At 42.2% G+C, this 27,795-nt stretch overlaps 2 protein-coding genes across 5 annotated transcripts in view; one reads left to right on the top strand and one right to left on the bottom strand.

Annotated features, from left to right (window-relative positions):
- Positions 1-863, bottom strand: part of ELP4 (elongator acetyltransferase complex subunit 4) — a 125,635-nt gene extending 124,772 nt beyond the window's left edge. Inside the window, exon 1 of the mRNA XM_065755434.1 lies at positions 679-863. Within this exon, the coding sequence (XP_065611506.1) occupies positions 679-835 (157 nt within the window). The 5' untranslated portion in view covers positions 836-863. The remainder of the gene's footprint in view (positions 1-678) is intronic.
- Positions 823-27,795, top strand: IMMP1L (inner mitochondrial membrane peptidase subunit 1). 4 transcript variants are annotated; one of them, XM_065755439.1, is made up of 7 exons: positions 823-990; positions 12,825-12,962; positions 13,569-13,657; positions 14,441-14,567; positions 24,764-24,874; positions 27,244-27,297; positions 27,632-27,795. In XM_065755439.1, exons 2-7 carry the CDS (start codon positions 12,858-12,860, stop codon positions 27,698-27,700), a joined length of 555 nt encoding a protein of 184 aa, XP_065611511.1. In that variant the 5' UTR covers positions 823-990; positions 12,825-12,857; the 3' UTR covers positions 27,701-27,795. The 4 variants fall into 4 exon arrangements, with proteins under 4 accessions (XP_065611511.1, XP_065611515.1, XP_065611514.1 ...); XM_065755441.1 differs by lacking the exon at positions 823-990 and adding an exon at positions 9,882-9,902; XM_065755443.1 differs by lacking the exon at positions 12,825-12,962 and having other exon boundaries at positions 825-990.

Genomic DNA, 27,795 nt, shown 5'->3' with positions numbered 1-27,795 from the left:
CAGGCTCCATCCAGACAGGTCCTGAATACTTCAAAGCTTCTCTGTTATGTGATCTAAGGGCTTAATGCATACTGAATGAAACAGATCTCTCTTAAGGAGGATAAGCTACTGCCCCTACTTAAAGGAAATGCAGGTGTTCTCTGCAGAATGTAAACAAATAAACGTATAGAAGTAAACACAAGCATGCTTGTCCTTAAGATACCCATGCTGCAGTTTCTTTTTCTTTAACTCAGGAAACACACTGCACTTTCCATGCATTCCTTCAGGTACAAACGAGCGAAGCTGCAGCCAGGCCTCGCTCAGCCAGAGCGACCTGCGCTGGAGCTGCCAGGAGCTGGTGGAAGGCCACGCGGGCTGACGCAGGCAGAAGGAGCTGTTCACGGAGTCACAGATGGAAGTCGAACAAGACCTCTAGGATCCCACGCCCAGCCCCAGTCCGTCCCCACCGTGCTCGCTGTGTCCCCATGTGCCACAGTTCAGGAACCCCTGCAGGGACGGTGTCTCCAACCCCCCCCCCTTCCCCTCCCCGAATAGCCTGCTCCCACACACGACTACTCTGAAAAGTTCTTCCTCGCACCCAACCTTAAACGAGCTCCCCGTTAAACGCAGCGCTGCCGGCGACAGCACGTCAGCTCCGAGCCAGAGCTCCCGCCCCGCGCCGGGTCCCGCTCCACCAACCTAGCACACAGTCCAGGGAGGGGACCCCGCAGGAGAGCAGCAGCTGCCCGTGGCGGAGGGCGGGCCGAGTGCCGGGCACGGCGGCCAGGCGGCTGCCGCCCGAGCGCCGGAAGCTGGTCGCGCCGCCCCGCGCCGTCCCGCCGCCCGCCGCCGCCATCTCGGCTCGCCGGCGCCTGACAGGAGGCTGGGGCCGCCAGGAACAGCCGGGCTCTCCCGCCCGCAGGCGGCAGGCAGCGCGCTGCCCAATGGGAGCCCGCCTTGTTGGCACGTGGCGGCCGGCAGCGCCGGGGCAGGCCTGGCTGCGGGGCGCAGGTGAGTGCTGCGGGCGGGCCGCGCGGGGACGTTGCTAAGGGAAGGAGAGCGGGCGGGAGTCCTGCCAGCCCTGCCCGGCCGTGCTCGGCCGCTTCGGCAGTCGGTGGGGCCCGGAGCGCGGTCCGGCCTGAGCTCTGTGTGCGTGTGTGTGGAAGCGGGTGGGACCCCGCCAGACTTGAACATCTCCTTCTGTGTTATGAGCAAAGGAATGGAAGTGTTTTCTGTCTTCCCGAAAAACGTCCGCATGGTTATTGCGTGAATCTGCAGTCCGTGTGGTGTTGCTGGGAGCGAGCCTGTGTCGCAGCAGGGGGTCGTGTTTGCTTCCAAGTGGGGAGAGGTGGAGTAGTACATGCTTAATTTCCAACTTAGGTTATTAACCGTCATGAGTGGCAATGAGCAAAGTCAGAGTAGGTATGAATGTACCTCCAGGGCTGAACTCTCTCCTTCTATTTCTCTTTCTGTAACAGGTACCTGTTCCACTCCTTCATTTCTCTTACCCATTTTCCTGTGGGGCAATTAAAAGTAGTGGTTAAATAATTGTCAGATAGAGAATTTGAGTTCTGCAAGCACTTTGTGACTGGCAATTACTTGTGCTATGTTCCTACCACCTGTAGAATTTCTCACATTAAATGCATTTAAACTTAGCCAGACTTACTGGAAATCTCACCATTTCCTGAGCCAACGTCATAGGCCTGCATTACTTTAAGAGAAATTTTTGTTTTCTTCTCCTCCTCTCCTTCACCTACCACACCTTGGTACTTGTCAGATCCTTTCCAGAGCTGACTGAACTCACTCATCTGCCTTGGAGCTTCCTGTCAGCCTGCCCTTTAAGTCAGCTTTGTGTTATGTTGCTGAGTACGTGCAGTAGGAAAAGGATACTAACACACAGTGGGGAGAGGGGCATCGAACCTTCCGTCTTTTACTACCAATGAAGTATCGGTTCACTTCACGCTGTGAGCCTCAGCTATCTCACAACGGTATATACTTTAAAATAAAGTGATAAATTTTGCAAGCTAATGTTCTCTGAAAGGTAGTGAAAATGTCTTAACGTTGTGCCTTGCACCAGGAAGGATTCAGATCTTACTATAAAACTGCAGAGAAGTACAGATAGTTCTTTGTTGTAAGATCCGAGTTTCAGAAACCATTGCAGTATTTTGTGCTGTTTTCTTCTCCACTGTCACATTTTAAGGTAATGGATGCAGTCCTACTGCTTGGGAGAGCAGGTGGAAATAAGCCATCTTTCAAGGATTTAATCTATTTTAAAACTTTGAATATTCAATACAATAAAGCTCTACAAATGAAAATGTGCTTACGGAGATGCTACTTACAACATCTGAAGAGTAGAGCAGGAAGTGACTGTGTGGACTTGTCAGTGGTGCTTTATTTTCGGGAGTAATGTTTTTTCACTCCCCTTCAGCTGTACTGAAAATGTCCACGCATCCTCTTCCCAAGAAGTGACTTTCCAGCCATTGGGAAGGATCCCACTAGGATCAGGAAGCAAGACTGCGTAAAGGAACTTGTCCTCAACTGTACCTTAGCAGGTAGATGAATTCTGTTATTCCTGTGCTGTGGATGAAATTGAGATGCAGAGGAACTAAAGAACGTGAGATGGTTACAGATGCTCTGTCTCAGCAGAGTGATGAGCTGAGTGATGGTGGCTGACTGAGTTCATGCTCAGTTCCTTGTAACAGACTTTGAAACTTATTTTCTCTACGTTTCAATGTCCTGAACTGCAGAATAGTCAACTTTTCCTTTGTATTTAATACCGTAGGCCTTAGAAAAGGGTTGATGATAGTTAAAACTGCAAGTCCTAACTCTCCTTTTCATTTCTTCTAAATTCAGCTATTGGTTATGCCAAATGCAGATTTTAAGTTAAATTAGAAGGACTTTGGGTTAATTCTCTCCGGAAAAAAATGGGGAGAATACAATGGGTGAGTGAGAGAACTGTCAAAACTATTAGGAAAAGGTATGCTGGCAAGTGATCTGCAAGAATGTTTGTGATTTTTCTCTACAGCTGTAATTTGCAGATCTGGGAGAAGTCCTGGTGTCTTCAGAACAGCAACATTTCTTGAAGTAAGCTTTAGAAGCTGTGCTTGGTGGGAGGAAAGCACCTGCTGTGTTGGTCCTTGCTTCTGCTTTTGCTGGGTTACAGGCTTTGTCCTCAGGTCCTTCAGCTAACACAAGCTGTGTTGAAGCAGTGTTTCTTAACAGGACTATGTTACTGATGGAGTTTTTTTTACTTACTGTGATTTCAGATTAATGTAGAAGTATATTATGGTTATGTCTCCTGAGATCCAGTGGATGCTCTTGTCTTCTGTGGCAATGAGAGATGTGCTGTCTGGTTTGGAATTAAATAGATCAGTGCAAATCATTTCAAAACTGTTATGTCCACCTGAACAGTTGGTGACAATTGTTTGGTCGATGTCTGGGATAGAATCCACCAAACTGCATCCTGATGGCCGTTCTGATTTGTGATCTTATTAGAGTTGGCTGCTGTATGGCAAAGCAACTTCCCTCCCAGCTCTGGAATGCACTGTGTTAGGCTTGGTTCCAGTGTTATTGCCACCAAACCAGATTAGCGCTGAGACAGCTGACCGGGGAGGGTGGCCATCACGAGGCCCTGCGTGCCACAGGGTTTTGCTGCAGGCTGAAACGAGGTGGTTTGCTTTTGGGATGTTCTTAACTGCCAAACAGTGTGGATCATGGACAGTGGCTGCGAGGAAGATGGCTTGGTTTTCCTCATCTTTCAACTGGTTAGAATAGGAAAAGTTTGAAGGTGCGGGATCTTCAGGCCCTGAGCCAACAACTGGTTTTGTCGTGGAAGCTCTGACACTGAAAGGTTGGGGTTTTTGGAGTGAAAAAAGCTTAAAAATGACTTATCTGACTGTTCCTTGGAAAGTGTGAGGGTTAGTGAGAGTTGGAGACATACCAATTGTAAGATATTACATACGATGTTGTGGTTTTCTTCAGAAAGTCTTTGGATGTTACCTAAGTGTGGTTTTTTGTACTGAACAGCCGTGGTAAGAATGTGAACCTGTGTCAAAAGGGGATGTCTTTCAAACTGGAAGTACATACATTAGGGCACGTGAGTTAAAGTGGTGCATTTGGCACTTTGCTGAGTGCCAGAGACAATGGCTTAGGAAATGTGGGTTGTAAAAAAAATAAAAATTGTTACTGAGATGACCACTGTCACGTCAAATCAGGTCTTACCTGAAAGTGAAGCAGAGTTTCTGTGGCATGTTTGCCTAATGCTGGTATTAAAAAGTTAAGAATTGGCATATTTTGGATTTCAGAAGGGTGTTGTTCTCTGCCAGGTTTGGTCTTTGAGGGCGTTATTCCAAATAATTGTGCTATTTCTGTTAACACTCCGCACTACCAGCAGATGTTGGAATACAGGCAAAATTTACTCTTCCCCTTCATGGTGGGATTCCATAGAAGGTGCTCTTTTCTGCTGTAGCTTTTTTCCCTCTGGTATCATCCCTGTTAGACCTGAACCCTGCAGAGTGCAAGCTTGAGGCCTGCTCTGATTATGTTCAGAACCAGTTCTGTTCTGAATTCCTCTATGAACTGTAGCTTGTCTCCATTTGCTGAAATATTTTTAAAGGTGTTTTTGCAACGGAGAATTTTCCCTCACTTCTGCTCTTACCACAAACCAAGCATCGTTCTTTCAACAGTTACTTCTGCAGCAGTTTCTGTATTTAAAAGTGTACAAAATCTGGATCGTAAGTCTGAATAGTTGTGTGACAAAGAAGGAATATGGCCTTTGGGTTTTGCTGAGTGAGATGAATCAGAATTTGGTGGAGTTCCATTTAGATTCACAGCATAGTGACTATCCACGTGTATGGCAGCTGCTGCTTCACTGCCTGAACACCTGATTGAGCACCTGGAGGAGAGACCTGGCCAGCACTGGAAGCCCAGGTGAAGGCAATTCACCTCCACCCCTCTTAGACCCCATTTAAGGGCTGACTGCTGCTGAGGAAGGCTCTCTTGTTGGAGATGTCTTTGTGGAGTTTTTCCTTCGAGCCTTGATCCTGGGAGGTGGGTGAGCTTTTTATTTTTTTTCTTCCTTATAACACTTTCTCATTGTGTTGGTCCTGTTGCCATTATACTGTGGTGTGCAGTGAACCAACGCGTTACTGTAAAATAGAATTCTCTAGAGTTGTGTGACTGCTGTGAGCAGGGATAGAAGTCTTGTTACGTGACAAAGGGGCCAAAGGAACCCTTCAGGATGTTTAGAGTAGTAAACAATAATGTCATGAAGAACTAGATGAAGAAAATAAGTTGTTGACTTCATTAGACAAGAATGAGAATTGAGACTGTCAATTTTGAGTTACAGAGTTGCATAAAGCATGCAGTCGTCCAGCAAAGCTCACTTCCAATACAAAGAGACCCTCTACTGGGTGCTTAAGTTACGTTGCTCCAAATCTGGAATAACGTGATGGAGGAAGTGGAAAATGTTGGACATCTGGCTTCTTTGAAGCCAAGCCTTACTTTAGCAAGCTTCCATTATTCTTTATCTCAGTGGTTTCTACTGCATCTACCTCCCATTAGGAGGCTGCCAGTTCTGTGCCAGAGCTGTGGCTTTTGCCAGAATCCTGTTTCAGGAGCAGAGATGGCTACACGAGCTACTTCTGTTCAGTGTTTGCAAATCACGAAGGTCATCTGCTCATATCTAACTGAGTAATGCACAGAATTGGGTCAGATATGGCTGGAGAGGTAACAGCACTGTAAGGGGTGCAACCATCTTGTTACTATGAAATATCATTTGGAACGAAGATCATAATAAACAGTACTGTGTTGCAAATAGAGAGGATTAAAGGCTGTGGTTTCTAGTGTGAAAGTGTGCTTTTCTAATCATTCAAAGGTATTGTGTTTTGTGTTAAAAGTAACTGGTTTGTTCTGTTTCATTGCAGTGGGTTCTCTGTTCGGGAGGAAACTACACCTGAACTTGTAGTGTTAAAACTTAACAGCGCTTGCTTCTAGGATTTCTCAGTTCCTATCTTTTCATTCTCCCTGAGAACTAGAGCTGTCTCTGTGTCCCACATCAAAGGAAGGAATGTAATTGAGCTTCCTTTAATTACATTTTTATGTTTCTGCCAGAGCAGTCACACACTTCTTGAGCTGTACATTTCCACCATTTCTCTTCATCAGCTGCGCTTGCTTTGGTCCAAGAAATGTGAAGCAGCTTTTGGCCTTGATATTTTTATGCTCTTGCTTTTATTTTTTTTTTTGTTCCCTTACATTTTTTCCCTATGATTTTTAGCATTTCTTATATAAATTGCACAATTGCAGGAAGATTTGCAGTGGTCTTAGTGCACAAGCAGTGCTATGAAAGGAGCTGTGCAAGCACACACTGGTTCTCCTTTTAGAAACACAGTGGGTTACGAGGGAAGGGGTAAGCCAAACTGCATGCTTTTGGAACAAGCCTGGTGGGTAAGCTTAGATGGAATAAAATCTGTTTGCTTTGTAGAAACCTAGAAATTGTTTTTAAGAAGCACTTCAGGCAAGGAAGCATGTGATTCTCTCTGCGCTGTTTCCCGTTTTACAAATATTTGCGTCCCCGTTTGAAAGTGTGGCTTTCTCATGGTTACCTGTTTTGAAATGAGCCATATGGGCCTTGTTTTGGTCATCCCTTAGCTACCTGTGCTAGTGAGGTTGGTGGGCCTGGAAGCACGCTCAGTGTCGTGCAGGTGCTCAGTACCTTGGCTTAGAACCATCCACTTCATTTGAGAAAGGCCGTACCCGTTTGATTTCCTTACCTTTGTGTCAGTTCTACCCTTCACATTAAACCTGCCAATTACGTAGTAGTTTATGCTAGCTTTTTATTTTAGTGCACACGTTTTAAACCCAGAACTCAGATAAAAAGATAGTTCCAGAATAAATCCAGTATATTATTTATGAGAGGAGCAGCACATTAGCATTGAGTTCACAGTAGATCATATCGCTTTTATTCCATCTTACAAGCTTAGCAGCACAAACAGAATAATCAACATATTATTTGGCTGTCATCTGCTGAACAGAAACCAGAGATCACAAGGAGGTTTTCCCTAGCTGCAGTGATGGCCTTTTTGTTCCAAGCCCCCATCTGGGAGGGCCATGGAGCGTTATCATATGGAACGCGGGGTTTTCTGTAATCTGCTTAGCTGCGCTGCAGTTTGAATCTTCATTCCATGTTTGTGTAATTTATAATTTTAATGAGACCACGGCTCTTGTGGGCTTTGAAATATATTAAAAGCTCTTTTGTGCATATGCTTTTGTTCTTGCTTAATAGGCTCAGTGTATTTAAAACTGATGAATTTTTATTCATGGATTTGGACGTCTGGGGATTAACTTAGACTGAATATCATTGCACTCATCTATTGCTGCTCAGAACTTTTCTTATATTTGTATCTGTAAGTATGGGAGAACTTACAGAGTTGTGTTTTATAAATGAAAAGGCTCAGAAATGACCTGAAATTTTACAGCAGAGATAAAAAGTGCTGATTAATGTTGTTGTTTTTTTTTCTGTGCAAACTCCCATACAATATAATTTGAATTATGAAGAATAAGTAGTTGGTGGCATATATGTGTGTGTGTTTAGAATTTCTTAACTGAAGGGCAGTTTGGGGAAGCCATCAAGTATCTTGCAGGTTTATAGCAGTGACAAGCACTCAATTTGCAGTTTTCTTCTCTTCAGGTAACCTGAAAGTGTAAATACTTAATTTTGTCTGAATGTGTTTTCTTTCTCCTGTTTTCTAACACTTTTCTCCATGCAGTAGGTATTCTTAGAAGATGTTGCTTATAACTGGGAAGTATAGATGAAGGAATACACTTAAGATTACTGATTACAGTTTTGTGCCAAAATCAGTCATTCTTTTTTTGCTTTTGCATGTTTCAAATGTTTAGCAATACCTTCCCTGATCCAGTGTTTATGCTAAGATCTCATACTTTGTGATTTCTGTGTTAGTAAGCCACTGTGGAGTACTCTTCAATAGTAATGTTCTAATCTGGAACCAACAGTGGGGCTAAGAGGAAGGTGCTTGTCTTTCTTCCTAAGCGCTTTTGTCAATGGTGTGTGTAAATAGATGGCTTTGTTTTATGTTAAGGGCTTCTTGTTGTTGCTCATCTGTAACAGCAGATATTTTAAATAAACATCCTCTGAATTTCTTAATGAGTAGGGAAATAATTTACCACTCCTCCACTCGCTGCTTTGGGGTAGTGTTTCCAGAGATGTCTGCATCCTTAGGAAAGTGTGTCAGCGCTTGGAAGTGCGTGCAGCACCTGAGCCATGGAGGGCTTTGGTTTCTGTAGGATCGTGGATCTTGAGGACCTAGTGTGAAAACAGGACTTGAAACTGTTTGTTGTAGTTAATTAACGTGTGTTTTATGTCTTTGTGTCAGTGGTTTATGGGCTGGTTTGGCCCGGTTCTGTGACTACTAGGATGGGGGACCCACACCCCAAGATAGGGGAAGGGCGAAAGGGAAAAGGGAGATGGGTCTAAAAACAAAACAGCGATCTGAGGAGGAAAGCTAATTTACTAAATAAAATATTGATGTGCAAAATAACACAATATAATACAATATAATTGGAATTGAAGCTAATAAATCAAATAAAATGAGCAAGAGAGAGTGTCCGATAAGCGCAAAAGATGAGATGGCAGTGAGCACCCACTGCTGGGTTGGTCCAAAAGGAAAAAGACTGTCTTATGAGATGCAAACACTTCTTATCTTTCCCTCTGAGAGGAAAACATAAAAATGCAAAGCAACATAAAGTCCTCTGGGGTACGTAGTTCTTCTCTTCTGAGACAGGTATACCCATAACTATCGATGATCCACAGAGCCGGAGCATGAACTCTTTAACTCTCAATGCACTACATGATGTTATGATGTGGAATACCAATACCAAAAATCATAAAACCATGATGTTATACCCCTTATTCCACATCACTACATCATGCTTAATATATATAGAAAATAATGATTAACAAGCATTAAATGCAAGCACACACATGTATACATATATATATATATATATATATATATACATAGGATTACTGACTGAGCTCCCCCAACATCAAATTCCCTTGTGGTATGCATTGAACATCCCCATTCTTCTGCATCACCCAATAAGTTGATCCAGGTCCCTAAGCAACGACAGTTACATGGAGAGGTTTGCCCTTTCTGGAAGCTGATAAGACCCAAACCGCTTTTCCCAACGTGCTCTTCACATGTACCACAGGGACCTCATCTCCCTGTACAGTAGGTAGAGAGCTGGATTGGGCAGGACCATTGCGATTGATGGATCCTCGGGTGTTGACCAACCAGGTGGCTTCTGACAAATGCTTCTATCAATGCTTAAATGTTCTGCCACCTATTGCTTTCAACATTGTTTTTAACAACCTACTGTATCTTTCAATTTTACCAGAAGCTGGTGTGTGATAGGGGATATGGTAAATCCATTCAATGCCACGATCTTTAGCCCAAGTATTTACAGGAGAATTTTTGAAATGCATCCCATTGTCTGACTCAATTCTTTCTGGAGTGCTGTGTCACCATAGGACTTGTTTCTCGAGTCCTAAGATGGTGTTTTGGGTGGTAGCATGTGGTACTGCATATGTTTCAAGCCACCATAGTTAGCATATAACACTTACCATCGCGAGTTCGTGGCAAGGTGATATAATCAACAGTCAATTGCCTGAGGACCTATTAATATTTCAAAATGGTAATTTTTATTTTGAAATTGGAGATAAATGGATATAGCACAAAATGGAGTTGAACAGAGTTGTTTGACCCTCATGATGTAGACAAGGTGTATTTTTCTCACTCACCAGCAAGGGGGCTGTACTGTCAGACATTTGGCACCTATGTCCTAATGTTGATGTCGCAGGAAGAAGTGAAGTGAGTACTTCAGCATTCCTCAGAGGCTCAGATGTGGTAGGTATTCCATGTATTTGCTCTGCTGTTTGCATGTTGCTCTTCAGCAGAGATGAGCGTAGAGTTGCAGAGAAAGATGGGAGTCATATCTGACCACTAATGCAGCATTTCCTGCAGGGTTGTGGGGTTGCTAAGAAGCTCCCAAAGCAAAGAGATCATTGAGAACTTCACATAAAAACATTTAAAAAGCGTTTAAACTTTTAAATGGCCTCATCACTGTCTGTTCTTTCTGCTTTTGGGTTTGTGGATTTATTTATTTATTTATTTATTAATAAATAGTCATCTCAGAGTATTTTTTTTGGAAAAATATGTTGTGAGTTTTGGGGTTGCGTTTTATGAAGAAGGATGTGTGGTTAAGAGAGGAAAGTTTAGGCAAGGAGTTTCAGTTAGCTGAAGGAAGATCGATCAACTATCACTGAATATTCTGTGGAAGTTCAGAATTTACTGTTGCATAAATCAAAGGTGACTGGAAGTGTTCTGTTACAGTGGAAAAAATTCCACTTGAGATCAAGTCCAATAATTTGTTTAGCCACATTTTCATTGGCTACGACTTTGGTTTTCTCATATTGGAAGTTTGGCACTAGATGCTAACCTGTGCTATCGGTGATCTGGCAGCGACAAATCTGCTCATTGACTTCCTAATTTTATTATGTACACAGTTAATTGTAATCCAGGATCACAGCAAACAAGATGTTAATTTCTGGAGAATCTACCCGCGTTTCACTCGGAGCGTGATTGTTACCAAAGCAAAGAATACAAAGAGAATAACATTTGTGCTATCCTCACAGGAGCTGTCAATAAAAGATGTAATAGGGGATTTAGGAATCTGGAAATGGCCAACTAATTTATGTGAATCTATTTTATTTCAGCTAGAAAGACCAAGCTCTGTCTCGTCTGCGCGCATATTGCAGAGCACAGGCTGTCTATAGAAAACCAGGCGGCTGCATATGGATAGTCCCTTGATATCATTCACTTGCTGTGTAATCTTATTATGCAAAGTTCTAATCTTCACCTAGAATGAATGCCTCTGGGTCAGAATATAGTCATATCAGGGTTTTTGAGGTCATGTTTTGTGATCCTTAGCTTATTCTTCTAAGTAGGGCTGGGATTTAAAGAGTATTCCCTAGACGCTAGCAGAGATAGATGGTAAAACCTGCTGCCTTTTTGGAAGACGAGACCAACATGAGGTCCCTGGTAGGATTAAACTTGATTTGTAGCTGTAGGATTTTTTAACAGATGTATTATTGGACAGGGAATAGGGGGCCACCAGCACAGCGAAATTGGATCACGATTGGCATTCTCAGGGAGTCCGCTGGCTGCTAAAACAGCAGCTGCATGTGGATTTGACTTCTTTCAGGTGAAGCGACTTCCAGTCATTTGGAAAGGATGGGATGAAAAGGAACCTTGGTGATAATTTTGATGTCTGCAAGATTTAGTACCAATGTAATGGGATTATCGGTAACACCTTCACTGCAGAAAAAGCCACCTGGCGCTATAACTGGCAGTGACTGCGAACTAATCCTTTCCCATCTCTTGGATGTCATTCATGAGGCTCAGAGTGGTTTCTACCCTGCTAGCTGTGATTAATTTTATAAACAAACAAACAAAAAAACCAAGATGACGGGAGCCTAGACCATGTAAGGAGAAGGGAACAGAAGAGAACAGTAATTAGATCTTGCATTATATTTGCTGCAGGGGATAAGTGGTATAGTCCTTGTAAAAACAAGCAGATCATTTTCTGTGTGATAAATGTATGTAACCTTTTTTTTTTTCAGAAAATATAGAAAAATATTTATTTCAACATAAGGTTTTCAGCTACATACAATGTAAGTAGTAGTTAGTACCCGGAGGTAATTACAATGGGTTTTATGGCAATCCTTCTGTGATAAGGATGTCTATATGGCACATCCGGTAAGTTTTGAAGGGTGCACAACTTAAATCACTTGTTTTATTGTCCTTTATGGCCATGTTGTGTTAGTTTCAAATTGTGTAACCTGCATCATTTGTGTGCCCTGATTTGAAGTTGCGTGTAACTGTCCTGAGGAGTGGTGGAAGCGGAGCCCTATTAGGGGCTAAGAATTTGTCACTGCTACCATAACCATCTGATAAACCCAGGCACTTCAGCCAGTGCCACTTCTGTGTGCCAGGACTAGCGAAACCCCTGTCTCTTGGGTTAAGGCTTTATTTTCCTACTAAATGCACACTGCAGTCTTTGAGTGCCTGTTAGTTGGAAAGTGAGGAGAGCAACGCTGGAGATGCCTTCACTCCTTTGCTATCCTATCTGTCTCAGGCAGAGCCCCACTCCTTTGGGCTTCAGGTCACTTCAGCGCTAGGATACTTCTCTGATTTGCTGGTGATTGAAGGAAAATAGCAGTGTAAGTTGTGCTGTCTTTGTGACTTTAATCCCACAAGTGTTACTTAACGAGGATAGTGAGTCCCCAGCTCCATCTGAGCTGAAGTGGGTAGCAGCAGTGCTGGCAGGTAGGGAGAGCCTGTGTTTAATATGGGGCTCAGCATCCACTCTGCTCCACAGGCCTGCAGAGGGGAGCGTGTTCTCATAACAGGCAAGTGGCTGTGAGCCTGTCTGCAAATGTGAGTAAAACAAGTCCAGTTGAGTAGCTGAGCCATTAATTTCTGTAGCCTTGCTACCTGTTTTCTGTTTTGTTTGTGGTTCCTTTGTTTCCTTCAGCCCCTACTCAACTGGGTCTCACTGATTTGCTAGGGAGGGGCAGTCAGTTGTATGCGTGGGAGTGTCTGCATTACTAAATAAAAACTCAATAGCAATTGATCTCACATTCTTGATTGGTTTTTGTCACAGTTCTGCTAACAATTCTGTCCACTGGTTCTTAGATGCAAAAGATAGCTTTGTGAATGCTGCACTGTTTGCTGTCAAATGAATGATGTTCTTCTGTTTTACTGTAGACTAGAACCCGCTGAGCGACGTAGTGCTGTACCATGTTTCGCAATGCCCTAGGAAAAACCTTTCGATTTCTTGGGTATACTGTGCAGTATGGCTGCATAGCACACTGTGCCTTTGAGTACCTTGGAGGAATTGTTGTGGTAACTTTCCATTTTTACGACTTTAAAAGACAATAAAACTGTAATGCTAGAACTGTTATATGTGATAATGATGTTATTGTGGGTTTTTTCGTTTTTAAAATTGTTTTAAAGTGTGTTCAGTAAAAAAATAAAAAGGCAAAAAAAAACCCCAACGAAACACAACTTTTTGGAAAGATTTAGTGCTTTAGGCCCCACTGAAGCGAATGGGAAGCAACATGATTAAGTGTTTTGCAGAGAGTACGTTCTTTCTGAATGGGTTGGGCTCTTCCTGCAGCTCCTGCGATGTTTCTCTTTGCAGAGGCTGAAAACAAAGGGGTGAGCTGGCGGGGCTCTGCGTGCTGCTTCCAATAAATCCAGCAGGAAAGGTGCTGAGATGGGTACTCAGGAAATGATTGCACCCAGCACAGTGCAGGACCAATTCTCAGCTATAACAGGGGAGGCTGTCCTTCCTGCTTAAACATCAAGTGTCCTGCTGAGGGGTTTCACTCCTTAATTATTCTGAACATTACGTTTTTGTAATTTATTAGCAAATAATTTGAAAGCACGTGTTTTAGGTGACGGCAATTGGCAAATAGTAATTTTTTCTCATTTATTTTTAATTTTCAGTGTTCTGGACCTTCAATGGAACCAACAATTCAAAATTCTGATATTGTCTTTTCGGAGAACCTTAGCCGACACTTTTATTGTATTCGGAAGTATGCACCTTTGTTGAGACTACTTTTTACAGTTAGTTTGCCAGAGCTTGTCAATAGCCACTTTTATCCATCCATTATTTTCCTTTCATTCTTTAGCGTTTGATTTGTAGTTATTCATACATCTCCTCTCATTGTGTCTGATGGAAGGCAAAGTAATGTGCAAATGCTGTCCATCTTACCCCAGAGAATTTGTCAAAACTCAGCGTAGTTGCAGAATAGAATGATGAAGGTTGGAAAAGGCCTTCAACATCATCTAGCCCAGCTATCCTCTGCCCACCACTGTTGCCCACTGAACTGTGCTCCTTAGTACCACGTCTGCCTGTCTAGAACACCTCCAGTGATAGTGACCCAATCACCTCCCTGGGCAACCTGTTCCAGTGTCTTACCACTCAAACCCAATTCACTTCTCCATCTTGGTCCAAGAAAACAGAGTAATTCCCACTCCCCCTTCCCCCGTTATTTTCCATAACAATTTTGTTTGAATATAACTTCTCCTGGGAAGTTTTGATTCACTTCTAAACCAGGCTGTGAGTTTTGCTGTGCCCAGATCATTTGGTTACTTTTCTGACATCCTAAGTGAAGTTTACCAAATGCCAGTATGATGATGTTTGGGAGCACAGCAGGCTCCAGGCCCTTGCCCATTTTGCTGTGGACCATTGCACTGTACAGTGTTATGTGTGTAACTGGGACAGAAGATCTTACAGAGTCACACATCTTCAGCTGAGTACTCCATACTTAAGAATTCTCTTTCTTTGTGTTTGTTTCTGTTTTTTCCCCTCCCAGAGGAGATATTGTAATTGTGAAAAGCCCGACTGACCCCAAATCAAATATCTGTAAAAGAGTAATTGGCTTGGAAGGGGATAAAGTCTGCACAAGCAACCCTTCAGATTTCCTTAAGACTCACAGCTTTGTAAGTATTAGACTTTCTTGATTTGTAAATTAATGATTACTTAAGCAAACCTGGTAGTCTGTGAAGGATTTGCAGTACCTTATTATCAAAAACCATATAGTATGATGGTAATGAATTATTCTATGTATCCAGTCAAATGTAAATATTTATGGCAAGCTGCTTTTCATAGAGTCTTTTCCTTCTAGGATGTGTAGGTGGCCCATATTTTTGCTCAGCACTTTGTTTAGGTCTTCTTCCACAGAGTACTCCAGAGTTCTGTGTGTAGTACTGCACAGATGACAGACGTGAGGGCTTGGTCTTAGGGCCAAAGTGGTTTTACATTTTAACCAATAGAAAGTGAAAGTTTGTCTTTGCAATACATTTGAGGATTTTGCTTTCAAAATTAATGTATCTGTATGTTTCAGTGTAACAGAATTTAATATTTCTGAGCACAGTGGGAAAAGTACTATTTTAACTAACTTGTAAAAAGAAAGAAATAAATACTTCAGGTAACAAGAGGAAATAGCATGGAAACAAACATTCTTCATGCTGACTTTCCCTTATGCAAATAGATTATTCCAAACTTTATTTAAGACTGAGATTAAAGATTTTCAGCAACTTACAAGGCTATCAGGTAAAAGCATCAGAAATCAGAATCACAGAGAAAAACCTAGCTTCTCCCCTAAAGCACATTTGGCTATTTCCTCTGTTTGGTACCTGGTCATGGGAACACTGGGTTTTGCACAGCTATCTGTGGGCTGCTCCTTGCAGCTAGCCACAGTTTATGATGGCTGAATCCTGTATGAGTTAAGCTACCCAAGAGTGTCAGCTTCACCAGCATCTCTTCGGGTACTGTTGCTGCCTGTATTGGGCATTCCAGGTAGTTTTTGTTTGAGGTGGAGGCTGTATGTACCAAAATCAATGGAAGAATTGTCAGCTTTGTTTGCAGATTTGGTGTCTTGGTTTAATCAATTTGTGGGACCAGAGAACAAAGATAGGACTGATACCTTGCTCCAAAGGGCTTGATTTGTTATTTCTGTTCCAGTGCTGAGGCAGGACGTTTCAGCACCTGACTCTAATCTGCCCTCTGATAAGTGTCAGTACCAGTGACAGTGACTCATTCTCCATTACATCTTGAAGGGGAGGACTTTTGGTTTTTTTTTCCCCATAAATCCAACTGTGTTAATGTTGAAACATGGGAATAAACCAAATACCAAAACAAAATGCCACCTTTCTTACTGAATTGAAGACGTTTCCTGCTTCCTCTGGCAGTAGTAAGTTAGGTGGAATGATGAATTTCTCAGACTGGAAAGACCTGAATGGAAGCCTGAATTCCACATACGCTGGTAGAAGCAGGCTGAATTTCCCTGAGCATTTTGTTCCCCTCTTGTCTTAGTCCTGAAAAGAAACTCAGGTTGCAAGCCTTTCTGGAAACCCTGCAGTAATCAAATACCAAGAGGAACAACTTCTGCCATAGGTATAGATTTTCTTGTTGCCAGTTTTTATATGAAGTGTGGGGAGAATGAGGGGATGAGGAGCACATCCATTTCCTGTTTTCCTGTGAATGTTTTTCATAAAGCTAACGTGTGGAAGGCCAGGAAAGAAGGGATAGTGCTTTCTTAGTTCAGGCATCGTAACTTGTAACTAGGGGAGAAATGCTCCAGATGGGAGTACCTAAGTTTGTTAATGCTGCTCTGTTTTCCTCCTGTCCTTAATGGTTGCTGGACAGGTGAATCTTCCCATCTGTTCAGGAGGTGCTTGCTTTATGGAAGAGAGTATTTTCAACACAGATATCTGCACTTTATGTTCATAAATTACACTGGATTATTCACTCGGCAATTCCGTTCCCGCCGAGGGAGGAGAAGCGATACGTATCCGTGCTGAGATAATGGTCCAACCAGCTCCTTATTTCAGCCAAGCACAAAGTTGCACGCTTAGAATTCAAACACCAATTTCTTCAAGCAGCAGCAGCGGTCGTAGAGAGACATTGCTATTCGTTTTGTTGCTCCCTCTTTGAGGAGAGTTAATCTGCGTTGGGTTTTGAGAAGCCAAACTCCGGAGGATTGGTTTTGGCTGCGGTCCCAAATGGCCAGCAGCGCTGCCTGGGGTGTGCGGCTGTCGGAGAAGTGCAGGCACACTTTGAGGGAGCAGACCACAAATTGTCATGAGTTCTGTTGTTTGCAGGAGGCTACTAATTGCTTCTTTTAATGAGAAATCTCCGAGTGATGCCTGAATGTGCTGACTCAAAAATGTTTAAGGTCAGAGGATTGTTTGTTTTTATTGCGGTGAACTGCTCAGCTTTTCTTGACTAACTCGTCTCTTGTTTTGGGAGGTGATAGTGAATAGATGTTGTCATGCTCGCGAGCTTATTACAGCAAAGTAAATGCAAAGTATGAGATGTGTGAAGCATTGCTGAATTAGGCAGTTCTTACCTCAGCTTTGTCCTGTGCTGCTGTTTGTCAGCCTATAGTTGGGTGTTAGGAGTTATCCAGTTACTGGAGAGGTCAGGTGGATTTCAGTGAGACACACCGCAGCTGATGGCAAAAGCACCACAGAAATTCAGTAGGTTAGAGGTGCTGTAGAGCTGCAACAGTTGCATGAAAGTGTTTCTAACAGTATAAAAACGTTTCTGCTGCCAAAACAACGTCTTACAGGAAAATATATTTCTGCTGGACTACATGAAGTGTAAGGAGGTACCAAAAGCTGGCTCTGGGGCACGCATTGCTGGGCTGGACAGTGATGGAACTGTTCCCACGGATTGAACTGATTGTGTAAAATAATGGCGTGCTTCAATTAAAATTGAAGCAAATTAGGAGCATCTCTGCTTTAGGCCCTGCACTGCACATGATGCTTCCTTCGTACGTCACAGGTTCGAGTTTACCCACTGAATGACAGTGGGAAGAATGTTCCTATTTACATGAGAAGTTTGATTCCATTCTTTTCCATAAGCTCTTAAACAGTTAAAAATCAGCGAAGTGTGGTCTTCCTTCTCACTGCCCTTTTATTGAGGTTTGGTGTGGAATGTGTGAGGTTGGCAGCTCTTCTGGGTTCTTTTGAGATCTTGTGCTTCGTTTATACATATCATCAAGTGTATTTACTGCAATAGACTTCATTTTAGGAGTGTGTAACGTATTTTTACTGCGTCAGAAGAGATGTGGTGTGAACTAAAAAAGTAAACAACTGATTTAATCGACGTGGTATTCAAACCTGGTTTCAGTTGTTTAGATTTTTGTAGGTTTATTCATTTAATTGTAAAATTTAAATAACGAGGGTTAGAAATTATTCCATCATGGTAAAACTCTGAAATGGTCCTGAAATTGTTTTGCAAGGCTAATTGTCATATTTGTTTTTTTTATTTCCTGTTTTTAAAAGTCTAATACAGGCCAAGGTTTATAATTCAGATCGAGTATCTCATTTTATTATTTGAATTCGTTTTAATGCCATTTACTTTAGCTTTAATTTCTTTAGTACCATATGTTCTTGTGCTGCAGCTCCTGTTTACAGATTGAAAAAGTGAGGGGTAAGTCATCAGATTAAAGCAGCTTGTATGTCATAAACCACCAGCATGCTAAGCCTTCGTGTCACTTAAACAAAAGTAGTACCTAATAATGTCACTTGATACAGCTAGGGTCTGTAAATAAGGAACCGCCTTTTGCAAGTCATGGTGATAAAAAGCTGAGATACAAATCCATATCTCAGCAACACTCTGCTAGTAATCAATCTCAACACAGCACTAATGCTGTGAGCCTAGCTGATGGTGGGGGAAGTGTGTTTACCTTGTGCTGAAATGAGGCTCACTGCGGAGATGGCATCTCCTCATCCTGTGGTTAACTCTAGAGCTAACATAATTCTGAAGGTAATGCATCTTACTGTGTTTGCAGATCAGAGAAGTGGTCTTACGCAGTGCTATTAGCTCTTAAACAGTCCTTGTCAAATGCTGTGAGGGTACTGAATAGTGTCCTGTTAACGTAAGCAACACAGTGTGTTTTAATCGCTGCACTGTACTGCAGGATTTAGCTGCACAGCTTCAGGCACTGAAGAGTGGGACGATCATTCAGGGTGCTCAATTCTCCTTAAAATATTCTTTCTTCTTAGTTTAAGCACTCTAGGGACTACAAGTGATGCTGTGAATCAGCCGTTTTACGGTAGCGGTCTGCTGGGAAACAAGAACTGATTTTGTATATTTGCTTAATTCGTGGCTCTGTTGAGTTCCCATTGTGGAGTGTTCATGACTAAGAGCTATTGAGTCTTCTGGGTAGTCATTTTAATCAAAATACTGACTTGACAAAATGCAGACTCAGAGGAAAGAAAGAATGCTATCAGTCCTCTCAACAATATTTCCAGGTTTCCTCCTGCTCAAGCGGATGAGTCTGTTTACCCCTGCAGTTTTGTTTTGGAATACCTCGAGAACATACGAGCAGCCCTTCTGATCTGACACAGCAGCATAGCTCAGGCAGGACCAGCAGCAAGAGGCACAGCTTCAGTGCCACTGCTGAGCGAGTCCCCACCAAGGTACCTCATGTCTCAAGCATCTCTTTCTTCCCCACAGCCCGAGCCAAGACCTGCATCAGGTCAGCTGCTCTGCATGAAGGCGGCCATGCCAGGGTGAGAGTATTGCCCAGGCCCTGACACAGCCCAGTTCTTCTGTTCAGGCAGTCCGTTCCTCGTGGAAAACCATATTAAAATCCCTGTTTGATTAGAGGCCGACTGGTTTCAGGATCACTGGTTTCTGAATTTGCAGCGCTATATGCTTCTTCTCTGTGGAATGCAGTCTTCACTGTACTGCTTACTTCATGTTGGACCCGCATGATTTTCTGATTGCATTATTCCTCTCATCTAAATCCAGTAATAACTTCTAAGAAGCTGTGCAGGATGATGGGAGCAACTAATGGAGGGCTCACTGAAGATCTGGAGCACCGGCATTAGTCTGCTTATATCGTGTTCCCGTCTGAACTGAGGCTTTTCTGACTCCCTTAAATGATGCAGATCGTGCCGAGGCCTCAGGTGGACTAGTAGAAATTCGGGTTGTGCCTCACGGAGCAGGGAGGAGATGCCTGTAAGATCCCTTAGCCCTGCCTAGAGCATTTGTAGCTCTTAGTTCCTATCAGGCTTCTTGACCGGATCACTGTGTTTCAGGTAAGCATTTACCAGAAGCATGCCAGCAATGGCCGTGTGGTTTGTGTTGCCACCGTAAGTTCTAGTTGGGGTCTGAACCTGTAGGTTTTGTGTTCTTGAACCTATACTTTAAGGTAACTGAATTCCAGATAAGGAAAGAACCACATCCTTCTTTATCTTCTTAATGGCTGCTGGTAAGAATAGTCCATGCAAAAGTAAGGAAGTTATCTTTACTGTATTTGAAATCATTTTATTTTTTTTCCAAGATACTGACCTTGTGTCAGTCAGGAAGGGTAACAGTCTGGACTGAGGAATCCTTGAGATAGCTTTTCTGGCTGATTTAGATCAGCTTAATTACCAATAAACCCTGCATCTGGATATGGAATGAGAATATGTCGGAAGTAAAGCAAACAACACACGCAAGTGCTTTGAGTTTTTATTTACCCCAACCAAAATCTTTGCAAGAGCCAAAAAGTAGAACTTAGAGACAACACATTTCGTCTCCATTTAACTGGCACAGGTATTTCTCATCTGAGAATGTTACAACCTTTCCCATAAAGTACATAGCATGGTGTGGAAAAGTTGCAAAAGAAGCCTGGGAATAACAGGAGCTACCAGTGTATCACGTGGCATTTAGAAGGAGCAGCAATGCAATCAAAGAAACAAATCTGTCCAATTAACCACTGCTTTGCTGAGTTGCTGTGGCAACTTCACAGGACTGTTCATTAAAGAACACTCAGTTGGTATGTCTGCAGGACAGCAAAAAATGCTTTTAAATTCATATCCGAGTTAAGGTGCTTTGGCTTTTTTATATAAAGTTTCCCTGTAGTGTGTTAACGTTGCCACCATTGAAGTGATTAGGTTTTGACATAGATCACTTCCCAAAGGTAGATGAGTCTTCATATTCTATGTCTTTAAAATTTTCATATTAAAAGCAACAATTTTTGATGTAGGGAACGAATTTGTATTTCCTCACAGTGAATTTAATTTCTGTAGATATCCATGTTAGTGTTTCATGGTCATCCAGACAAGGTCGTAATGAATTCTTTTTAATACACTACCTGAGCAAAGTACACAGTCCATCTTGGACATAAGCAGCTGTAACCATTCAGAACATAAAAGGAAATGGCTGAAGGTGAATTCATTGTTACGTTACGAGTGCTAAATTGCGAGTCGTTCACCTTTATAGGTCCGCTTAGTCAGGAGATGTTGATTTCAGATCTCGTTGTGTTTACAGACTTCTGCTGAAGTTGCTGCCATTTTTTGCCAGCACTGGAAGAGAAATGTAGAAGCACAGGGCATGTTTGTAAATACTGTGCTACTGAGTATCAGTGGCTGTTACATACATGGTGACTGTGTGAAGTCTTTTTGATAGGCATTGGGATCATTAAAGAACAGTACCTGCGAAGCGTTGCACTCTCTTAGTGTGTATTAATAAGTGAGGATTAAGGGAGAGTTACGTGAGACCCTAAGTATCGAGTGAGATAACTCTTGCATTTCTGTGCTGTATCTTTTATCCCAAATAGATGCAATTTACTTAAATAAGGCAATTTAATCAGTATTTAGTAAATTTGTCACTCGATATTGTAGATTCTTTCATCATATTTCACTTTAATCAAGAAAGGTAACACCTGTGGTTTATTCACAAAAGCTTCTTTTGTTAAATGAACACCCGCAGGCCATGAAGCAATTACATTTGTTGCTTGTACCAAAGTAGGAGGCACTTAAATAGACCTTAGTAGGGATAGATGAGAACTTAGAGACTTTATTCTTTTGTCCAGCACTGAGATTAGTTCTTATCATAGCTCAAGAAGGAAGCCTCTGAGCTGAAAAGATGGGAATGATTTAATTCTTCTGAGGTTTAAAACTTTGATATTTCTGGAGGTGATGTGAATACCTGTGACCTTATAAGAGTTCAAGCTGCATCTGCTCCCAGCTAACTGTATGTACGGGCATTCTTCGACACGCACAGGCTGCTCACGCTTCCAAAATGGGAGATTGTGAGAGATTTGTGTTTGTAATTCGTCACTTCTTCATTACTGATTTGTTTATCCATCTTTGGGATCCCCCAAAATACACCCTTAAGGCTCCCAAACTGAAAAATCAAAAAACAAAACACAAAAGCCGAAATGTAATTTAGAATGGTGGTTTGGGGTTTGTTTTTCTTTTTGAGGCAGAAGGTTTCATCTCTGCCAATCTCATTTGCAGTATAATGCTTTTCCGGTGCCGCAATAAACAGCGTGGCCATTTCATCCCCTGGTTCTGAAGTGAGAGGTTACTGTTTATCTGAGCTGAAACACTGTAAGCTACCAATAAAAGTTCGGCTCTTCTGAATGATTATTTTGCTCCTCTGGTCTATGTGCTCGTGTAGTAGAGCCCTCACAGCCCTGGGAGGGAGAAGGGGAAGAGGCATGTGTCTAATCAGTGTCCGTATTCTCATGCATATCAGCTGCACCTCAGATAACCGGTTCTCCCTTAGAGCTGTTGTTCCTTGAAAATAAATCCTCAGATAATCTGCACAAAACCAGAGGCACTGGGGTTACCGAGGCAAAGACGGGCTGCGGGAGATCAGAGGGAGCGTGGTTTGGGACGGACCTGTGCTGCTGCGGGATTGCTGCTTTGTCGTGCAAGCCGACAGGCAGTCCTGAGAAAATTCAGTGTGAGAGCTGGGCTGCGTGGGACATCCGAAATGCCGTCCAGCTAAGCTGAACGCTTTTGGCATTCTTGGCAGCGTTTTTTTTTCCTGAAAACATGGCTGTATTCACAGCATAGCGCTGCGTAGTAGCAGTAACTGATTTTACTCATAGGGTCCATCACCTGTGGACACACTGGAGCGCATCAGCCTTGTCACTTGTCGAGTGAGTGGCTTTCCTGTTGTCAGAAACAAAAAAGGCAGCAGCAGCAGCAGCCTGTCAGTGTACAAAACCAAAAATACAAGTGTTCCAGCCAATTCTTTTCTTCAAATTCACTTTATTCAATACAAATAGTCCCACTGAAGTCAGTTACGTGCCTAGAAATAGCTTGGTGCACAAACCTCTGAAGGATTCTGGCTTTATCCTTTATTATTATTTTTATTAATTAATGATTATGGCCTGTCACCAGTATATGGTTCAACGTATTCAAGTAATCTGCATGATTTTTACTGCTGGTCTTGATTCCAGGTTGTAGCCAGGTGCCCGTGTGACGGGCAGGCGTTATACAAAGTACCATACTGCATTATCTGTGGAGTAATCCCACGTTGTGACAGTAAAAACTTTGAGGTTTGCAGCCCTCACATATGTTCAGTGGGAAACTACGGAAGTTACCAGCAGTTCACAGAACCTGACAAACCTAACTGTAGATCCAGTCGGTTTAAAAGCAACAGAAGAAGGTGGCACTCCTTTACACAGGGGACTGTGGAAGAAGGCAGCAGCAGCAGTCGGTTTCAGGAAGGCTTGGGCATTCCTGGTCCACAGCTCCATGCGCACATCGTGAAGTGAGGAGGCAGGGGTTTACCCTCTGACGTGCCTGATGCACCTGTCCCAGGCACTAGAGAAACACAGGGGTTGGCTGGGAGGAGAGGGACAGGCTCACATATGCTCTCTCAAAAGATTGGCATCTTTTTATGCCGCTGTTGGAGACAAACCAGTGGTTCTCAGTCTGTACGTTAAACATTTGCCACAGCTCAACAGAGGGTCTGCTGGGTAGGCAGGCAGGAACACAGCTAAGCAAAGAGCCAGGGAAGGCTTGTTTAAAGATAAGATTGTCAGTGTTACCTGGCCAGATGCATCTGATACCACTGACCGTGCTTCATCTGTGTTTTCCTCAAACACTTATCTAGGGCACTTGAGTTTAGTCTTAATGGTTTACATCCAGGCTTTAGTGGAACGGTATTTCAGTCTTTTCAATCTGTCATCCCAGATTTCTATATATGTAGACAACTGTATTTATGAGGCCATGGGTCTTATTTCTATAATACTGATATTTATATTGCTCAGGCTGTTGTGCTTGAAATCTGTGACTTTTTAAAAACATCTTCTTCCTCTGTGTTCTACTCCTGAGTTCTGGGCATAGTAACATTTCATGTGTACGTATCTGGTTTTGGACAAATGTACATTACCTTTAAAGTCCACATCAAATACTATCTAGATGGGGAATATGTTGCTACCTTTAATTTTCCAGGCTGCCGTAGAATTTTAGAAACATATGGAAAACAATTACTAAATACATCATTTCTTAACTTGTAAGGGGTTATCTCCATCTCAGGTGTTTTCCACAAAAGTCAAAATAGGGTCATATATTCCAAGCAGAAATCTTAAGATAAATAGTAGTGACTTTTTCATTTAAGAAAGCTTTGTACTCTTATCTAGCTAACTGATACGGCTAGGTTGCTATTTCTCATTTTGTCATCGAGTCAGTCCCTGAACACCATTCATCCATGGTACGTAATACAGTTAAGGCATAACATATATAGGCAATGGAAGGTCTTTGTCATATAGTATAAGGTCACCGTCATTAATTTTCAAATTATAAAAAGGGATTTGCTGTTTTGTGATCATCATTATTGCAGTATAATGTGTTGTGGATTCTGCCTGCACATAGAATGAACTGTGATCTTAATTAGAACTTTGACAAGCCTACTCCGATAAAATGATGAGATTATTCGTAATTGATGTCACAATCAATTACCAGTTAGTTCATCATGAATCTACTAACAGGTCTAGCCTTGGTGCTGGCCCCAGGATGTTGATGAGTGTGTGGCTGCCCTGTTCATGCTGTTACTGCGACAGGAGGGCAGATTTTCAGTCAACATCCTAATGACCTCTTTTGAAGTCTATTAAATTAATGACCCTGTCACATTGGTCTAACCTCTTACATCTTCATTTTGGATTTTTTGTTGCAAACCACTGTTTTTTGAGCACATGATAGAACAGATACTTCAGAGTACTCCCTCTCATCCCTCCAAATCTGGCACTGGGTCCTACTAGATAAAACAAAATTTAGTTCATTATACGGTCATGAAATATAGCGAGCAGAAATTAGGTAATGTAAGGCAAACAAAACGTAACATGTTTTTATTCTGTTTTCTCTTTACATGTCAATTCAATCCTGCTTAATCACAGGTACCTAAAGGACACGTTTGGTTAGAAGGTGACAATCTGAGGAATTCCACAGATTCCAGGTGCTATGGACCCGTTCCTTACGGACTGATAAGAGGACGCATTTGTTTTAAGGTATTTATATTATCTAAAATATTTGCATTAATGCATTTGTAACGTGTGCATGTTTGGCATTAAAACTTGCCACCTTAACTGTCTGCCAAACGTGAAGGAGAGCTCAGATGCATTGGACGCTTGCCCTAAGAGGATAACGTAACAAGGTTTTGGGGTCTGGAGGGGGATTAATTCCTAACTATGCACGTTACATGCTGAAGAAGTACTTTGGAACTCCAGAATATTATCTGTTTAAAATAGAGTATGCAATCAGTTGATACTTGAGTGAAACAATCTTTTCTTTTTAAACATTTTTATAACAGTCATTATATGGTGTGGATAGGCTAGTGATCATTAACATTTTTATGAGATTTAAGCACAAAAGAGTTTATTTTTCAGAAGTCAGTTTATAGTTTTAGTTATGGTGATTCACATCAGGCTACAGTGAACTAGCTGTTGTACACTGGAATACAGCTATTCCACGTGGTTGTACCTAATTAGCAGACCACTGGCCAAGAAAACCTTCTTTTCTTGTAGTCTGATAAAAGTTTGGCATCTGTTTGCCATCATGAAATACCTCCTACTATACTTCCAAGAAGCTGAATTTGGTTTATCTTACAGCAGACTTTGGAGAAGCAGGTGCAATGGTTCCTTTGAATCCTAAGTTTTTAGTGATGCTTAGATGTAAGTAACTGTTAACAAGAATGTTGCCAATCTAACCTGGAAGTGAGGGATTTCTACAGAAGAAAACGAGCTTATACCAATTTTGTTTAGGTAATCTATTGCTGGCAAAACAGAGATAAGCTAGAGGAACAATTAACGTTCATCTGTGACGTTTAGACCTGCACTTCTCAGTGTCAGTGCGCCAGGTTTTAACTCAGAGGGAAGTTATGGCAGCTGAATACATTTGTCCTGTTTCCTTCTTGCCAGCATATCAACTGCAGCTCTGATAGTTAAGCTCACCACATAAAAAGGCCACTGAAAGATGAGTAGCTGCACATTCGGTAAAACCCCACTGAGGGGAGGACTCCCTTCTTAGACAGAACTCATGCTTCATCCTATCCTACACAGGGTAGCCTATGCATTCCCTGGACATAGGCTTCATGTCAGGGCTAGACTTGCTGAGCATCAAAAGAGAGCTAGTTATCCCCATTTATGGCCCATCCATCAGATCAGATTTATGTTGGCCAAACCAAAGAGGGCAAAAAGGAAATAGCCACTAATTGGACTAGCCAGTTGGAACCAACAAGTCAGAGTCAACTTCTGCTGGAAATCATTGCATGCAGTGGCATGTCTTTGTTTCACACAGAATGCTCGTTCCATCTTCTTTCCAACTGGAAGTACTGTTTCTCGGGTTCTCTCCTGCATGTGAACTAAATACGTGCATGTGTTACTTTCTTTCTAAATCTACCACTAAGATTACTGTGATGAATTTGAAACTGTATAGTCAAATAATATTTAAAGCACTTGAGATGGATGCAAGTCCATCCAAGCTTCCAGTGGTGCACTTTCCTAGCCTAGTAGTAAGCTGATCCTGTTTCTTCCCTCTCAGTCTCTCATTCCTACCTGCCTTTGCCTCTTCTGTAACTGCTGTAATTACTGAGGCCAAGTCACAAAAACCAAAATACTGAACTTTAGCACCCTGCTTTCTCTTAGAAGCAGAAAAAATTAGTTATTTACTTCACGCAGAAAGCAGCAAGGCTCCTTCTGTGCTATGGATATTCTATAAATTCAGTTGAAGAGGAATTTGCTCTTCCTAGAAGGTGCCTGCATACTTTCCTTAAAACCAAATTCTAAGGAAAGATGAACAAGATAAACATCATACTAACAGATGTTTTGGGAACGAGATAGCACATCATCTTTCTGTGTTTAAGTCGCTTCCTTTGAGCAGAAGCTATGAGATTTTTATAGGATTAGAGCCACAGCAGGACGTTCATTCTTCAAAATCACCTCTTTGCCTTCTTCCTGCTGGTCCCCTAGTGCCATCTTTGAAAGAACACACAGTGAAAAGAGAGGCAGTCAGAGGAGACACTGTCAAAGACTGTTCTTGATTTCACATGACCTTTTTGCATCCAAGACCAGCTAGCCAACATGTAATTAGTGCCTTTTCAGAAGAAAGTGCTCCTGGGAGCACTCAGCAGTATAAACACCTATACAGTCAACTTCTGGACAAGGTTCCTTCTTGTGAGCATCACTGACACTTGTGCTTGTATGTGATCCTGATCTGTGCTCTTTCCCATTGTCACCTTCTCAGAGGGGGCCCTTGGTTGAGAGCACTTCCTGATGGCAGGTGCTCCACCCCTCTGTTCCTTTTTGCATGGTATAAGCTGTATATATACCTGTAAGGCCATGGAATTCTTTCTGTTCAAGCTTCGGTGTTTTTATTTCAGGTGCTCATCTTGAAAATACAAATGTGTACCTCACAGAAATACTTTGACTGGGAGGTAACGTTCATGCTGTTTTCTTCTCCTAGGTGAATCATATATATACTGCCTCCTTTAAGTTAAGAGGCCTACAGGCTAGAAAACATTTAATTTAGAAGATATTTTCTAGGAAAATGTGCTTTGGGAGGCTCTCAGTAGGAAAGTATGCTGTGTCTTAATATTATCTCCAGACACTACAGAATTAGGATTTCTCCTGGTATGCAGTTTCTATTTCTCACACAGGTGATAGGTTTCATTCCTTGTGCTAGGAAAAGGATTCAGTTTATGAAAACTCAGAGCAGAAAAATGAAAATACCGAACTTTGAGTTGTGATAAAGATTTCATTGTTTTACAGATATGGCCTCTGAATGACTTTGGATTTCTACGTGCAAGCCCCAATGGCCATAGATTTCTTGATGACTGAAAAAATTAAATGTCTACTGCCAGCTTGTGTAATATTTTCTACTGAAATCAATGGAATTATTTTTGTTTAGAATAAACACACGTGTTAGTTGACAA

Source organism: Cyrtonyx montezumae, unplaced genomic scaffold (assembly GCF_038088225.1).
Source record: "Cyrtonyx montezumae isolate F1298 unplaced genomic scaffold, pur_monq_1.0 scaffold_10, whole genome shotgun sequence".
Lineage (NCBI taxonomy): Eukaryota > Metazoa > Chordata > Aves > Galliformes > Odontophoridae > Cyrtonyx > Cyrtonyx montezumae.
The sequence above is the reverse complement of the archived record's forward strand: the minus strand, read 5'-3'. Positions and strand labels throughout refer to the sequence as shown.

Bases quoted from the DNA above. Each gene is read 5' to 3' on its own strand.
- IMMP1L (XM_065755439.1), top strand. From the start codon at position 12,858: ATGTTTCGCAATGCCCTAGGAAAAACCTTTCGATTTCTTGGGTATACT. The intron at 13,658-14,440 runs GTATGCACCTTT...TTCCCCTCCCAG, and splicing joins CACTTTTATTGTATTCGGAA to AGGAGATATTGTAATTGTGA. The intron at 27,298-27,631 runs GTAACGTTCATG...ATTGTTTTACAG, and splicing joins AGAAATACTTTGACTGGGAG to ATATGGCCTCTGAATGACTT.